Source organism: Agelaius phoeniceus, chromosome 2 (genome assembly GCF_051311805.1).
Source record: "Agelaius phoeniceus isolate bAgePho1 chromosome 2, bAgePho1.hap1, whole genome shotgun sequence".
Taxonomy (NCBI): Eukaryota; Metazoa; Chordata; class Aves; order Passeriformes; family Icteridae; genus Agelaius; species Agelaius phoeniceus.
In genome coordinates, this window is record NC_135266.1 from 73,288,596 (window position 1) to 73,302,645 (window position 14,050).

The 14,050-nt window shown below is 39.9% G+C and overlaps 2 protein-coding genes across 5 annotated transcripts; one reads left to right on the top strand and one right to left on the bottom strand.

Moving 5' to 3' along the window:
* Window positions 1-278: 278 nt before the first annotated feature.
* Window positions 279-1,818, bottom strand: MRPL57 (mitochondrial ribosomal protein L57). 4 transcript variants are annotated; one of them, XM_054654592.2, is made up of 3 exons: window positions 1,705-1,818; window positions 840-934; window positions 279-746 (listed from the first exon to the last, which is right to left on the bottom strand). In XM_054654592.2, exon 3 carries the CDS (start codon window positions 739-741, stop codon window positions 430-432), a length of 312 nt encoding a protein of 103 aa, XP_054510567.1. In that variant the 5' UTR covers window positions 742-746; window positions 840-934; window positions 1,705-1,818; the 3' UTR covers window positions 279-429. The 4 variants fall into 4 exon arrangements, with proteins under 4 accessions (XP_054510567.1, XP_054510566.1, XP_077029995.1 ...); XM_054654591.2 differs by lacking the exon at window positions 1,705-1,818 and adding an exon at window positions 1,541-1,680; XM_077173880.1 differs by lacking the exon at window positions 1,705-1,818 and adding an exon at window positions 1,017-1,185.
* On the top strand, window positions 1,698-12,572 carry SKA3 (spindle and kinetochore associated complex subunit 3). The gene is made up of 9 exons (XM_054654597.2): window positions 1,698-2,042; window positions 3,597-3,661; window positions 4,537-4,702; window positions 6,513-6,936; window positions 8,574-8,677; window positions 9,391-9,578; window positions 9,781-9,996; window positions 10,134-10,252; window positions 11,072-12,572. Exons 1-9 carry the CDS (start codon window positions 1,745-1,747, stop codon window positions 11,103-11,105), a joined length of 1,614 nt encoding a protein of 537 aa, XP_054510572.2. The 5' UTR covers window positions 1,698-1,744; the 3' UTR covers window positions 11,106-12,572.
* Window positions 12,573-14,050: the final 1,478 nt, after the last annotated feature.

Genomic DNA, 14,050 nt, shown 5'->3' on the forward strand with positions numbered 1-14,050 from the left:
GAACATCCCTGAGGAAGGGAGAGTAACCAGCCCAAGCCATGTGGCCAGTACCAGCAGTACCCTTTCAACACAGCAGGAATGTTCTCCAGGCTTTCACAAGGCAATCACTGAAGCTATCTAGGTTATAGATAGCTGAAACTAAACTAGGTTATCTATAAATCACCACCACTGCACCTGGTAACTTGCTGTTTAAGCCCTGAAGAACAGAGGGTGGGCAGATAGTAGAGAGGCATGCAAAGGACTTCTCTAACAAAGCAGTAATAATAAAACATAGGCTGTTCCAGAGGACTACTTTTAATGTAGTATTTTGTACACACAGCAACATCTTATTTGTCACCCACACTAATTACAGTGAAATACCATAACAGGTATGAGAGCAGATCCCAGGGTAGTGCACAACATGTGCCAAATATAAACATGCTGTGTTACTCAACATGTCCACTTCTTTGTCACATTTAAGTGGTTTAAATGATCACTGATGTATCTGTGCTCAGGAAACTTGGCTTGTTTCAGGCTTTTGAAAGCTTCCCACTTGGCACGTCTCTCTTCCGTGTTGTGTTTGTATTCCTGTTCCTGTGTCAGGTAAGGTTGGCTGAGCCAATACTCGTTCTCTGCTTCAATTTCCAACCTTCGGATCATTGCTTGCTTCATGGAAATGGTAACCTGTCTTGGTCGCCTGTACTTCCCAATCCATTGTTTTCCAGGAATTCTCTTCCGCAGTAATACTGTTGTTAAAAACATTTTGCCTTAAAACATAAAAAGAAATATAAAATAAATACTCATTACCTTAGGGAGAAAAATACAACTTGGACAAGAAAGATTAAAAGCTCTGCACTCACTCCACTGCCTTGTAGCTGGCTGGTTTGAAGTTTCAGGCTCCAAGTCTGGTAACCATCACACACAGCAGGCAGCACAAGGCCAGATACACTGGAAACTTCAGAAGCAGAAAAGGGGAATTAAAATCTATGTAATTTAAGAATTTATTCAGTTATTCTTACACTGCAATTAAAGCATACCCTCCATAAATTATTTAAGAAAAATCCAGTCACAGATACTCAAGAGTGAAAGGTTCACTTCGCTCAGGCCTTCTTCAAATAGTTGTCAAAACAGAGTATTTCCAGCTCTGTCTTCTTGATCCAAATCTGGCCTTTCCTCAGCATGAGGTTTTGGACTACAATCTCTACAAGCTTATTAGTATGTAATTACCTAGTCTCGTATCCTGACCGAGGGAAATCTGGTTGGTAGAGAGAAGCAATATCCTGAATTAGACCAAGTGGCGTAAGCGGAAAGCACCAATAGACCCTGCCACAACACGCTGGGTGTAAGGGGCAGGAAACGCCGAATGACGTTCAAACTTTACACAAATGCTCTTTGTTAAACTGTTCATTAGTCTCACACACGCTAATGCCCACGTTTCACGCTACACGGGATTTTATCAGCTTTAGGGAATCACAGAATACGCGGAGTTGGAAGGGACCCACAAGGATCATCGAGTCCAACTGGCCCTGCCCCCGACATCGCCAGGAACCACACCATGTACCTCAGAGTTGTCCAAACCCTCCATGAACTCTGTCAGCCGTGACCAAGTCAGTCACCCAAGCACTTCTAGCACGGCACAAAACAGCGCTGCCGCTAACGGAAGCCACGGGGATCCGTGGGAGCATGGCTGCCCGAGTACCCAGCTCCCCTCCCAGCCTCACTCACCGGGAAGCTCCGGCGGCGGCGGCCCCGCGGAGGAGCCAAGATGGCGGCGGGCGAGGAGCGCGGCTCTCGCGAGAGGCGGCGGCGGCGGGCGGGGCCCAGCGGAGCCAATGGGGCTCGCTCTGGCGGCAGTTTGAAGCTCCTCAGCGGCGCGCGCGGCTCGGCCCAGCCCGGCCCGGTTCGGTTCGGTTTCGTTTCGCTCGGGGCCGCCCCGGTCCCGCTTCCCCCGCCCGGAGCCATGGACGTAACCGGGGGCTTCTTCGGCAAGCTGCGGGATCTGGCCCTCACGGTGGAGAGGGAGTTGAAGCAGCTGGAGCGGGCCATGCGCCGGGAGGACGCCGGTAAGAGCAGCCCGCGGCCGTGGCCGCACGCCTGGGCCTGAGGGGCTCGCAGCTGTTCCTCCTTGCGGGATTTGCGTTCCCGCCTGCCACAGCCCCTCATGCTCCTCTGGGAGCGCCTGTGGTGGGCCCGGAGGTCAGCCTGGGAATTGCTCGGCTGGGAATTGTTTGAGCTCCCTCGTCTCGTTGTCTCTCTGAGCTCCTTTGTGGGTGTGTGGCTGAGTTTTTTTATCACGGAGAAAACCAAGGTGAATGGGATGAAATAAGAAGCACGTTCTTGCTTCTTCTTTAAGTAGATCGATATAGGAAAACGTTTGCAGGGCGTGTTCTCTCTCTGGACAGATAGCTCAGGCTTTTAATTGTGTTTATCTCTGTGCTATGTCTTGTCACGTAGCGGGTGCCCTCTTTTACACTACTTGCATTAGCCTTGGTTTCAGTGAAAAAAAGTAATGTCTGCTGCATTGTGTAAGTGAGCAATGCATCTGCCCACGTGCGAATACAATTGAAGAATTCAATTTTCTGCTGAGATTTGTTTTTCACTGGTCTCTATATCACTTTTTTTCCGAATTCCAACCTCTTTAGGGATAAAATTTTAATACAAGTATTAGCTGCCAACATTAAGGTGAAAGCCTGGGCAGTTTCTCTGTGGAGTTTAACACGCTGTACAAAGAGCAGTTTTTTGTGTTGTGAAGTGCCTGACGGGAACTAGTTCTCTTTGGTTTTGTCTATATTGACTCTCTCTGGGTTATGAGTCCAACATCTCTAATATTATAGAAACACAGAATGGTTTGAGTTGGAATGGACCTTAAAGATCACCTAATTCCAGCCCCCTGCCATGGGCAGGGACACCTTCCACTAGACCAGGTTGCTCAGAGCCCCATCCAACCTGAGCTTGGACACTTCCAGAGATGGGGCATCCACAGCTTCTCTGGGCAACCTGTTTCAGAGCCTCATCATTCTCACAGCAAAGAACTTCTCCAAATATCTAATCTAAATCTTCTCTCTCTTAGTTTGAATCCATTCCCCCTTGTCCTGTCACTACATGCCTTTGTAAAAAAAGTCCTTCTCTTTCTTGTGAGCTCCCTTCAGGTACTGTAAGGCTGCAATTAGTTAATCCTGAAGAAGCCTCTCTTTCAGGCTGAACAATCCCAATTCTCTCGGCCTTTCCTTGCAGGAGAGGAAAGGCTGAGAGATCCATCCCTCTGATCATCCCAGTGCCCCTCCTCTGTACCAACTCCAACAGGTCCTGTCCTCCCCGTGCTGGTGCCCCAGAGCTGGTGCAGCCCTGCAGGTGGGCTCTGAGCAGAGCAGAGGGGCAGAATCCCCTCCCTGGCCCTGCTGCCCACCATTGGATGCAGCCCAGGACACGTTTGGCTCTCTGGGCTGTGGGAGCACACTGACAGCTCATGGCCATTCACAGCTCAATGTCAGTGAGTGCACATTGACAGCTCATCTGCTAATGCAGGAAATTGCCATGTAGGATGTTACTTTCATGCTAAAACACTAAGACACCTCTTTTACTTTCTAAACTCTTTTATGTGAACATTCATCTCGAAGACTATGAAGATGAATCTCCGCTCACAGTCTTGCATGACCTCTGTGGCGAAATCAAGACTCAGAAGGTAACAACTTTCTTCCTTCTTGAGAAATTACATGTGTGTGTATGTTCCATAAACTTATGGTTCTGTTTTGGTCATTAAGCCACAATTCAACTTTGTTAGTCAATAGTTATAACCCTTATTTTTACTCACTTACATCTAAGTCCTCTTAATGGCCATGGATATTGGGTAATGCCCAAAAACTTGGTGACCCAAAGTAGGTTTAGCAATGTTTCTTAGTTTGCAGTCACTGCTGTCACTCAGGTAAGCAGGGAACAAAGGTTACAAGGAAGTTGGAGAGTGCCAAGGTACGAGGAGAATGATTCAGGAACAGCAGCTCACAACAAAAGAGAAGCTTGCTTGTTTTCCATGACCAGCCTTTAGAATAAAATCAATCTTCAGAGAAGTTTCAGTACCTTCAGCCATTCAGTTAAACTTGTGAAAAATGTTGTCTATTTCTTATACAGAAGTAGAAAAAATGGGTTATAGAAATGAACAATATAGAAATAATTGAGTGATATAAAAGTAAGATTAACCACCTGCTCTGCGCTTATGCTTTGTACATATGGAGTAAGAGTCCAGACTAATTGCTGTTACCTCGTATTTTTCTGGAGTAAAAGCATATAATTCCTTGGCAAGGTTACCAGCAAGCAGGTATAATACTGTGAACTGTCATTACAGTTACTTTTATAAGATTCCACACACTTGGGTTCTATATATTCCTGGTATTCTGTAGGTATATATACCTGATGGTTTTCAGGTATAGAAAAGACCTAAATTCGCTGCTTATCTTCATCTGAATTGCAATTAAATACTTACTCCCAAAATGCTTGATGTGTAAACTATCATGTGATGATTTGAAAGCCAGTATTTCTATGTTTCCCTCTCTCTCCCCAAAGGAAGATGTTAGTGCCAGTCTTGGTAAGATTTGCTCTGAAAAAAAAGCAGTTAATGAATTTATGAAGGCAAGTGAAATCTTGATGCAAAGAAATGCAGCAGATCTTGGAAAAATAAGAGAGCTGTTCCAGAAATATGGCTACAAACCACATGTCAAAGACTCTACAGGTAATGTTTCTTGTCAATACAGTATGTGAAGAAAAGTATCATTTTTATAAAATGTTTCTCTTTAGCTATGTGTATATTTCTATTAATTAGGAGATCAAGTACACCCATGTTATTTGCTTTATAATAATAGCCAGACAGTAGATTTTGTTGGGATTGGTGCTGTGAGAACAAACCAAAACACAAACACTTGGAATTAGCTCTTCTGGCATGCCTTTAAGTTAGTGTATGTTGGATTTTGGGTTTTTTTCAGTAATAATTATATTCAGAAAACATGTTAGCAAGCATGTTTTGATGACCCAGAGACTTCTGCTGCTTCAGCTTCTCATGCATGAGGAACTATTGTAGATGCACCTCAGCTGGTTTGTATTCACATGTGATGGTTTCATTAACTTAAATCATCCTAGAGAAAATCCTAAAGTGCCTGTTTCACAGCACAAATGGGACAAGAATGCTCAGGAATTATGTGGCATGTGACAAGCACTAGCACCTTGATCATTGGAGGGGAAGGAGGTTCTTAGTCCAGTCAGAAAATGCACATAGAACCGTCTGAAAAATCCAGTTGTGCCAAATGAGTTAAAGTACTACACCTGTCAATACTGCACATACCCCTTTTGGTACCCAGGGCCCAATCAGGTTTCAAAAAGCTTTTGACATAGTCTTAACTTGCTCTGAGCATTATCCAGTCATTACACAAAACAAAATTATGGTTGTGAACCATATGGATGTCCAAGTTAAGCTCCTATAGCTGTTTTACATAGATAGGGCAGAAAGCTCTGATTTTTTTTTTTATAGTGCCTTTCCTTCTATACTCTTTGCCTTTAAAGTCTCCAAAGAGAGCTACAGGTGAAATTATTTTTTTAAGTTGTGTTTTTAAGCTAAGTGTATCTGAAGAGATAATACCACTGCACACCAGAAGGTATACTACTTTAAATGGCCTCCCTCCCCGCCTCTCAGAATCAATTAAGTTGGCAAAGACCTCTGAATTGTCAAGTTCAACCTGTGGCTGACCACCACCAAGTCAACCAGACCACGGCACTGAGTGCCATGTCCAGTCCTTCCTTAAACACCTCCAGTGACTCCACCACCTCCCTGGGAAGTCATTCCAATGTCTAATTACCCTTTCCGTGAAAAAATTCTTGCTAATGTCCAACCTGCATCTTCCCTGCTGCAGCTTAAGACTGTGTCTTCTGGTCCCATCACTTGTTACCTGGCAGAAGAGCCTGAGCCTCCTTTTCTCCAGGCTGAACACCCCCAGCTCCCTCAGCTGCTCCTCACAGCACTTGTGCTCCAGACCCTTCACCATATTCATTGTCCTTTACTTACTACATCATGCAGAAATTGACAGACATTTTGGGGTGTTTTGCTTTATCTAACTCCAAAAATGTACAAACTATGCATTTACATATTTTTGCAGTGAACTATTGTTACCGAAAAAGCTGTCCCCTTCCACAAGTTTTCAGTTACTGCTTCATAACCTTTCCTCAATACTGTTTTTCTGAAGAATGAGCGTTTTAGTACTGTATGCAGCCTTTGCTCTTTCCCCAAAAACCTTTTCATCTCCATGCAGGGAGTAAAAAAAAATTTATGTAAAAATCTTTGAATTTCATTTTCCCTGAAAATAATATTTACCAATAGAGTGAAACTCAGTAAATGTGTGACTTATAAATATAGCTTAGCCATATGAGTGTAGCTTCAGGTTCAGTACTTTAAAGTGAAAGAAGGAATCTATTTTAAGTAAAAAAAAAATTGAATACTGGGGAAATGTCAAAATTTCTGACATAATTTTTTTTTCATTTCTTTTCTTAAAAAGAAGAGGAGGATGAAGCTAACAGTGAATCGGCAATGTCTGCCCAGAATAAATCTGATGAAGAAAAAGCAAATGCTGTGCCTCAGTTCTCTGCTTCTGCAGAGAAGGCGGCGTTGCCCAAAGACCCGCTGCGCAACCCGCAGCTCTCTGACTTTGGTCTCTCGCAGTACGCCTTCTCCCGGCCCTGGAGCGCGCTGAAAGCGCAGCACACCTCGAGTGCCCGTCGGCTCAAGGCCAAGAGTGAGACTCCACTGAGACTGCAGACACCGCAGCCTTTGCCCAAAACACCGAAATGTAAGCTGAAGATGGATGACTACGAGTGTGCGACACCGAAACTTGAGCACTTCGGCATTAGTGAACACACCATGTGTATGAATGAAGATTATACCATGTCACTTATTCAGAAAACTTCTCAGGCTATCAAAAAGTAAGTTGCTGGAATTCAGATTATTTCTCTACTGAATCTTCTGTATTTTCTTCTTGCTGTACTAATTTCTTGCTCCTGTTGCCATTCTTTTGTCTTGAGGTGGGTGATTGTTATCTCTCAGGTGCTGAGTCCTGTGTCATTTAACTCCCTACACATCTTTTCACGTACCCATTGCAGTGCCAGATGCTGACATGAAATACATCTGCTGTGCTCCTTGCCTTGAATGCACCATAAGAATCATCCATACACAATGTATTTACAAAGAGAAAAATACAATGTATGTGACCAAAGGTTTCAGCCTGGTCTTGTCTGCCCTAGATATTACACAGCCAGTGTAAAGGTTGCAGAAGCTTTATTAATATAAACAGAAAACAGTTTGTAAAGCATTCAGTAAATTTTTAGAAGCACTGTATTGTCCCTAACATAAGCCCCACCTTACAGTTTATTCCTTTTGCTCCAGTCTTCTGTTGAAAAGACTTCTCTAGATTTTTACTGTTCTAATTATAAAGGAAAATAATTGCAGCAGTTAGGTCATGCACATAGTTAATAGGTCATGTTTTTATAGTTATTATTAACAATAAGTTCCATTTTAAATTTACCTAAATATTTGATATTTGGAGAAATTGTTTTGAAAACAAGGATCATATGCATGAAAACCACTTTAAAAATTCTACTGGTTCTACTCATTGTAAAAACTAAAAATCATATGATTTCAACTACCTCTATGACTTCAAAGACAAAACTGACTTGAAAAGTTACTTTTTTATTTAACCCAAAGTTTAAGATGTGTTCATCTCAGTAAAATATACTGCCTATACTGTTTACTGGGGTTGTGGGGTTGTTTTGCAGCCTAGACATTTTGTAGAGAAGATCTAAATCTGGTTATGATAGTTAAGATTACTTTTTAAACATTTAAAATAACTTTCTTTAAAGACACAGATTTGTATGTAGGTTAGATAAGTTTCCACTTTTTGCCTAGTATTCTCTTAACTGTATATGCGATTTTTTCACTAGAAAATCTTGGATACGAAAAAATAATTTTTAAAATTTCTGTTTCTGGTGTTGTGGAATCAATATTAAATAGCTTGTCACTTTGAAATCACTAAATTTTATTTTAAAATAATTTGGGGATCTCTCCTTATAAATAGTTATGTAATTAATAAAATTACTTGAAAGCTCTATAGTATTTGATTAACAATTTTATTTAGACATAAAAATTGAATTTAAAATCTTTTCCTGTTTACAAGACCTTATTAGTTTAAAAGCAGAAAAGATTTCCTCTTGTTCTATATAATTTCATAGTCAACAGGCAGTTCAAAATAAAACCCCTAATACAGACTTGATCATCTGTGGCATCTGTTGTACCCTGGACATCTGGTTTAGGTTTGGTTGTTTCTTAATGCCTTAGACTGAAATCTCAGTATATTTGATCATTTGTGGCTGGACTGAACATTTGCATACCACAAATTGCAGTAGACTCACACAGAAAAAATCTGTAAAAAATTCATATTTGAGAAAACTAAATTTTTACTTGCTTATTCATAAATGAATACTAGAAAAGTGGCTAGGTTGGTAATATTCCTTTAATTGTGACTTCTTCATAATACTTGAGAGCTAATTGGGGATTTGGTTTTCAGGTTTGTTAAAAGAGGAGATGATAATGGAGGGAATTTGCCAGAAATGACCATCAAGGAAATCATGGTTACTCCTTCATCAAAATCAAGTAAGAGAGCTGAGAATGGTAAGTAAAGAATCTGTTAAATTAATATACATATGCATTTTTACAGAATGCATGTGCAAGTGTATTGTAAACAGATTGGTTAACTTTAATTGTTTTTCTGATTAAATATGTTTCATTCAAGGCAGGTCATTGTATGAGTAGTAATGTCTCAAAAATGTTGGTGGCTTCTATGGGAAAGTTTCTTACTTCCTATAAATTGTTTCTCATTCTTGTACTCCTATCCAATTAGAATTATGCAGAGGAATTAATAATTTTGTAACTGCAGTTTATCCATGTTTGAAATAAAAATACTGTTTTGCCAACTTAGCTTTTTTTTTCCTGAGAATACCTATTGGATCTGTTTAAAGACAGGAAAGAAAGGGCTAGCAAGACAGTAATTTAAGACTGTCAAAATTAATGCTAAAACTTCTTTGAAAGGAGAAATAGGTTATTTTAAAAATCTTGAGACCAACATAGTGACAACTGGGTAAATGAGAAGGCAAAGCAATGCTGATTTAAGTTGGGCTTCTTCAGTTATATTCTGCAGTGGGACTAGAATGACTACTTTGCATTACCTGCCTTTAAGGAATACTGTAATTTGGATGGATCAAGCAAAATATCAACTAAAGGATACACATGTTTTAGAAAATGAAACTGGAACTGGTAGTAATTATATATGTGTGTGTGTGTGTGTACATACATATTTTTAATTTTATTTCGCTCACCCTTGATAGCAGCAGCTGACTGGATGGCTTCTCCTATGGTATTTGTGTTCTGTACTCCTGATGTGAAGGACTCTTCCAAAACAAATAATACAGTATTATCAAGGTCACCAGAGACAAAGGAACTGCCTCTTCCCAGTCATGCAGCAACACCACAGTGTCCAGATTTTCAAACAAGATGGCTAAAAGCAGAAGCTAAGGTAGTAAATAGCAATTATGTACATTTTCACACACTTTGCCATAAGCAGATTTTAAAATGTCAGTTTGGGGTTCTTTTCCAATACTATTTTTACATATGTCACTATAAAAGTTCTTTCTAATAGTAATTATGTAAGAACATTTACTAAATACTTTACCTAACATAAGTAAATTAACTGAAGGTGTTTAATACTTCTTTTGCAGCAGCAGGTAACACCAGGGGGAAAGCTTGAGTCAGTGACAAAGAATGATGCAAAAGATGCACCATACAATGAAGAAAGAATTCCTTTTGCTGCAAGCTCTGATGGGTATCTTAAACATACTGGGGACCCTTCCCCGCCCAAACTGGAACACTATGACCATTTACTCAATACTCCTCCACCTCCAGAAATAACAAGGATACCAGATAATGTTCTAAAGGTTAGCTAATATGCTTTTTTCCCCTAACAAATTTTAGTATCAAAATACTAGAATTAAAAGGGCCTAGTTCTATCTATAATCTATCTGGTTTGAGTTCTTAGGTAATTCTTTTTATTTCTGTTTAATGTTTCCTATAGATGCTTTCCCAATATAATCATAAGGTAGACTCTTCTAAAGCCAAGGAAATGGAGACCAAGGCAGGAAATACTACAAGATATGAAAGTGGTTCCACTGATTACAGCAACAAAGAGAACAGGTATGATTACACTTCACAAATTTGGTTAAGTAATTTAATTTGTAGGAGGTACAAAGGGGCACTAATGCACTTAGAAATTCACATAGTTGCTTGCTATTTGACTATCAAAACAGCTCTTGTTTCTCTGACTAAATAACTGGGCCTTCGGCATGGCATATAACTGCCTGTTTGTAAAGAACAAATATTATAGCTGGTGGTGTGTTTGGATCCTCCTAAATAATAATAATAAAAAAAAAGGCAGAGTTTTACTGTAGGTTTATCTGTAGGTATACTTTGCTTTGTGGCAATGAAAGCACCAGTGAATGCTTTCTGGGTAAATTTAGGTAATAAAACAAAAAGAATTTGGTGAAAAGTATCTAAATGAGAATTGATTTCAAACTTGTTTTGGTAAAGACAAAATACTTTAAATGAAAAGCTACAATATGTATGAGTAATCTTAGAACAACTGAGTTATAGTTTCATAAAGAATACCATCAGTTTGAATATAAAGAAGTTTTTATCACAACTTTATCAAAGCATACATATTCCTGATTCAATGTAATATAATGCTTATTGATTATCTGTTAAACTTAGAGTCTGTAAAGATTATTTAAGTAGGAGGTACAAGGCACAGGTAAGGAACAACAACCAGAGTGACACAGATAAAAGTTGATATCTTACTATACTTGGGAGTTGGAATCAATTGGTGTAATCTCACTTTAGCTGACCCTTCATTTTTTGTTGTCAAGACAAAAAAGACAAGTTTTCAATATTTCTGTCTTCTGCTAATTCAAAATATGATTAAAATAAGCTCATGAACATGTCTGGGTATATTTTTAGAGGATATCGTGGAGTTTTCAAGACAAACATCTGAAATGAAACTGAAGACCATGTTGAAACTTTCACATTCATGGATCTTATCACTAAATCATGACAAGTTCAAAGAGCAAAAGAAAATACTGGTGGGAAGAAAGAGCCATACCGAGAGCAGGCTTTTTTAATGAGAACAATTCTTTATCCATTATGTGGATAAACTTGTTTGAACTAACAGCTTGTGCTTAATTCTCTATTGACATTATTGGCAAAATGTATTGAGGGGTTGTAAATATATTTCACTTCAAAGAGGAATGGAGATCCATGTACAAGGTGGTGCTTCAGTTGTTTGTTGTGTAGGATTGCATTTGCCGTAGGCTGTAGAGAGTGCAGTTAGATTGTAATAAAAGGAAAGTCCAGTATATTGTTTTCAAAAGTGGATATCTCTGGCTGTTCCAGTGACTCTGCATCCTTTCAGGGCTGAAGTCTGGTGCTTCAACAGTATTTGGTATCTTCAACAGAAACAAGTAAATATGTTTTGTATTGGAAGAGTAATTCCTGCTTTACTGTTTAAAGCAGTTCTGTGCTTTTAGTCCTTTCTGCAGTGCTAAGATGTATCTGACACATCTCTGCATCAGACTGACTGTTAACCTCTCTGACAGACAGGCATTTCCCGTGCAGCTTCTTTCTTTATGCATCAACATAGTATCAGGTGCTATGCATCTGGTTTCTTTGTAGCTCTGGAAGGTGACTCCACTCTACTGTGAATCATTTGAAAATGTGCAATTGTTACTGGATATGTGTATCTTCAGCTGCTTGGAGGAATTTGGTGGCAGGCCTGTAGGTGATTGCTTCCTCTCCTGCTGCTGCTGTGTGTATTCTCTTCAGTGCTGATGTCACTTCTAAATGTGCACATCTAACCCTGTAGTAGCTGACCAAGCTGAAGTTCTCAGAGCTGTTTGGAACTCTTTTGGTAGTCATAGTAATTAGAATTTTTTTCTACCAGCACTTTTATTGTTTTCCACCAGAAAACCCAGCTCCATATCCTTGTTTGGAGACAGTTTGCTGTTTCCAGTGTCAGCTGTTCCTCCAAGTGACTCCAGGACTGTTCTTACTATTTGTCTTCCATTTGATGACTGAAATTCTGTCATTTATGTGAGGGCAAACATGCAACACATGAGAAGGGAGAGACTATCACAGGAGATGGGGATAAGTGGATGTTTTTCTGAACTCACCTCCACATTTTTTTTAAGTCTTCAAGATATGCAAATGTCTAGAGAAGCCCACAAGTATTTCTTCATTTGTTTAGACTTGTCCTGGTTAAAACTTAACAAGTAAAGATTCCTTTTCCTTGCTATTACAGCCATTTTCCAGGATAAATGTATACCAAATTAATGGGAGACAGTGATTTTCTACTAGTTCTGACCTGAGCACCCTGTCATTGAAAATGCTAGTAGTTTCTGTTTAAAATTATGTATATATTAATGTGTCAGTCTGTGAGCTTAATTAACACTTTTGGATACTAAATAAATCTGTCTCAAATGCTTGGTGTCTGCTATAAGAACACTTATTTGTTCTACCCATCTTCCTCCAAGATTGAAGGCCACACCTGCTTCCAGCTTTTTCATAGATTAAAAAAATAGTGGGGTGAATGCTGGTCCTGGAATTTCATGGCTTTGGTAAGGTACAAAGTATTCTTGCTGCAGAACAAGTAGGTTTCAACCAGACAGATTTACCCACACTAAACAGGAGGGATTTCACAGCCTGCAGTCTCTTTCTTGCCCTGCAGCAAGCCAGATAGCCTTTTGACATGAAATGGAACAAGCAGCACTACTACAGACCTTGCTGTATTCCCCCTGCCTTCAGCTAATGAAATTCACAAAAGGGCTTAGAGAAGTCTTTTCCCTGAACTTGAGAACAACTCAGCACTCCACTGTGCTTTCCTCCATTAGGGAAGCATGGAGCTGTACCTTGCAGTGCTGGGTTTCTCACTGCAAGTCACTTGCATAATTTTGTTTGTCTGTTAAAATTTTCTGCTACACATTATTAACTAATAATTATCTTCAATATAACAATTGAAATCTTAGAGTCTTCTAGTCTACTCAAGCTGTTGTGACATGATACAGGGATGAGACTTTTTGGAATCAAGAAATGAAGTCGTATGCATCAGTTTTGTTTTTCTTGCCTTCAGTATTACTCCGATACATGTAATATTGTTGTTTGTATTTGTATTCTTTTTTATAGGTAAAGTATGGCTCTGAGATAGATAAAATCATGGCAGCAAAACAAAAACTAATTTTAGTTTTTTGTACTTCACCTTTGAAACTTTTAGGTTTCAGGATGTCCTAAACAGTAGTTTGGGTAATGGGGAATGACAGCAGTGAAAGTGTAAGCACTGGAACAGGCTGCTTAGAGGCAGTGGAGTCTCCTTCTGTGGAAACAGTGAAAACCCACCTGGATGCAATCCTGCTGTAGCATGGAGGGTGGGACAGGTGGGTGTGTGGCTGTCTGATATACTGGAACAACCAAGGATGCAGCCATGGGGCCGGAGGAGGGTAAAACTCCTCTTAGGCCAGTGTTGCTGCTGGAGAAAGGCTCATCCAGCTGCACTGTAAAGTTAGAAACCTGTCAAAGTGGGAATGATGCAAAAGAAATTTTACAAGTTGGTTTGTTGTGGGGTGAATCTCTTTAACAGCATTGGCCTGTAAGGTTGGATAAACAGTAGCTATGTAAGTAGCAAACAGTGGTTCTTAAGAGACAGCCATCACCTGAAACAAGCAAAGTTGCCAGAGTACAGTTTTGTGTTGTGCTTTATTTAGTTTAATTGGGGGCTGCTTCCACTAGAGGCTGTTTCACCAATTCCCTTGCACAGAATTTAGGGGTTGTACAGTTTTACAATAGATTTCTTCATTTGCCAAGACACAGAAAGGCTAATTATTTTTGTCTTCTCATCTTGTTTGTCCTTCCCAACAGTAATCTCAAGCTCAGCTTTTGCCTTTTGCCCAT

Bases quoted from the DNA above. Each gene is read 5' to 3' on its own strand.
- MRPL57 (XM_054654592.2), bottom strand. From the start codon at position 741: ATGTTTTTAACAACAGTATTACTGCGGAAGAGAATTCCTGGAAAACAA.
- SKA3 (XM_054654597.2), top strand. From the start codon at position 1,745: ATGGCGGCGGGCGAGGAGCGCGGCTCTCGCGAGAGGCGGCGGCGGCGG. The intron at 9,579-9,780 runs GTAGTAAATAGC...CTTCTTTTGCAG, and splicing joins GGCTAAAAGCAGAAGCTAAG to CAGCAGGTAACACCAGGGGG. The intron at 9,997-10,133 runs GTTAGCTAATAT...TGTTTCCTATAG, and splicing joins TACCAGATAATGTTCTAAAG to ATGCTTTCCCAATATAATCA.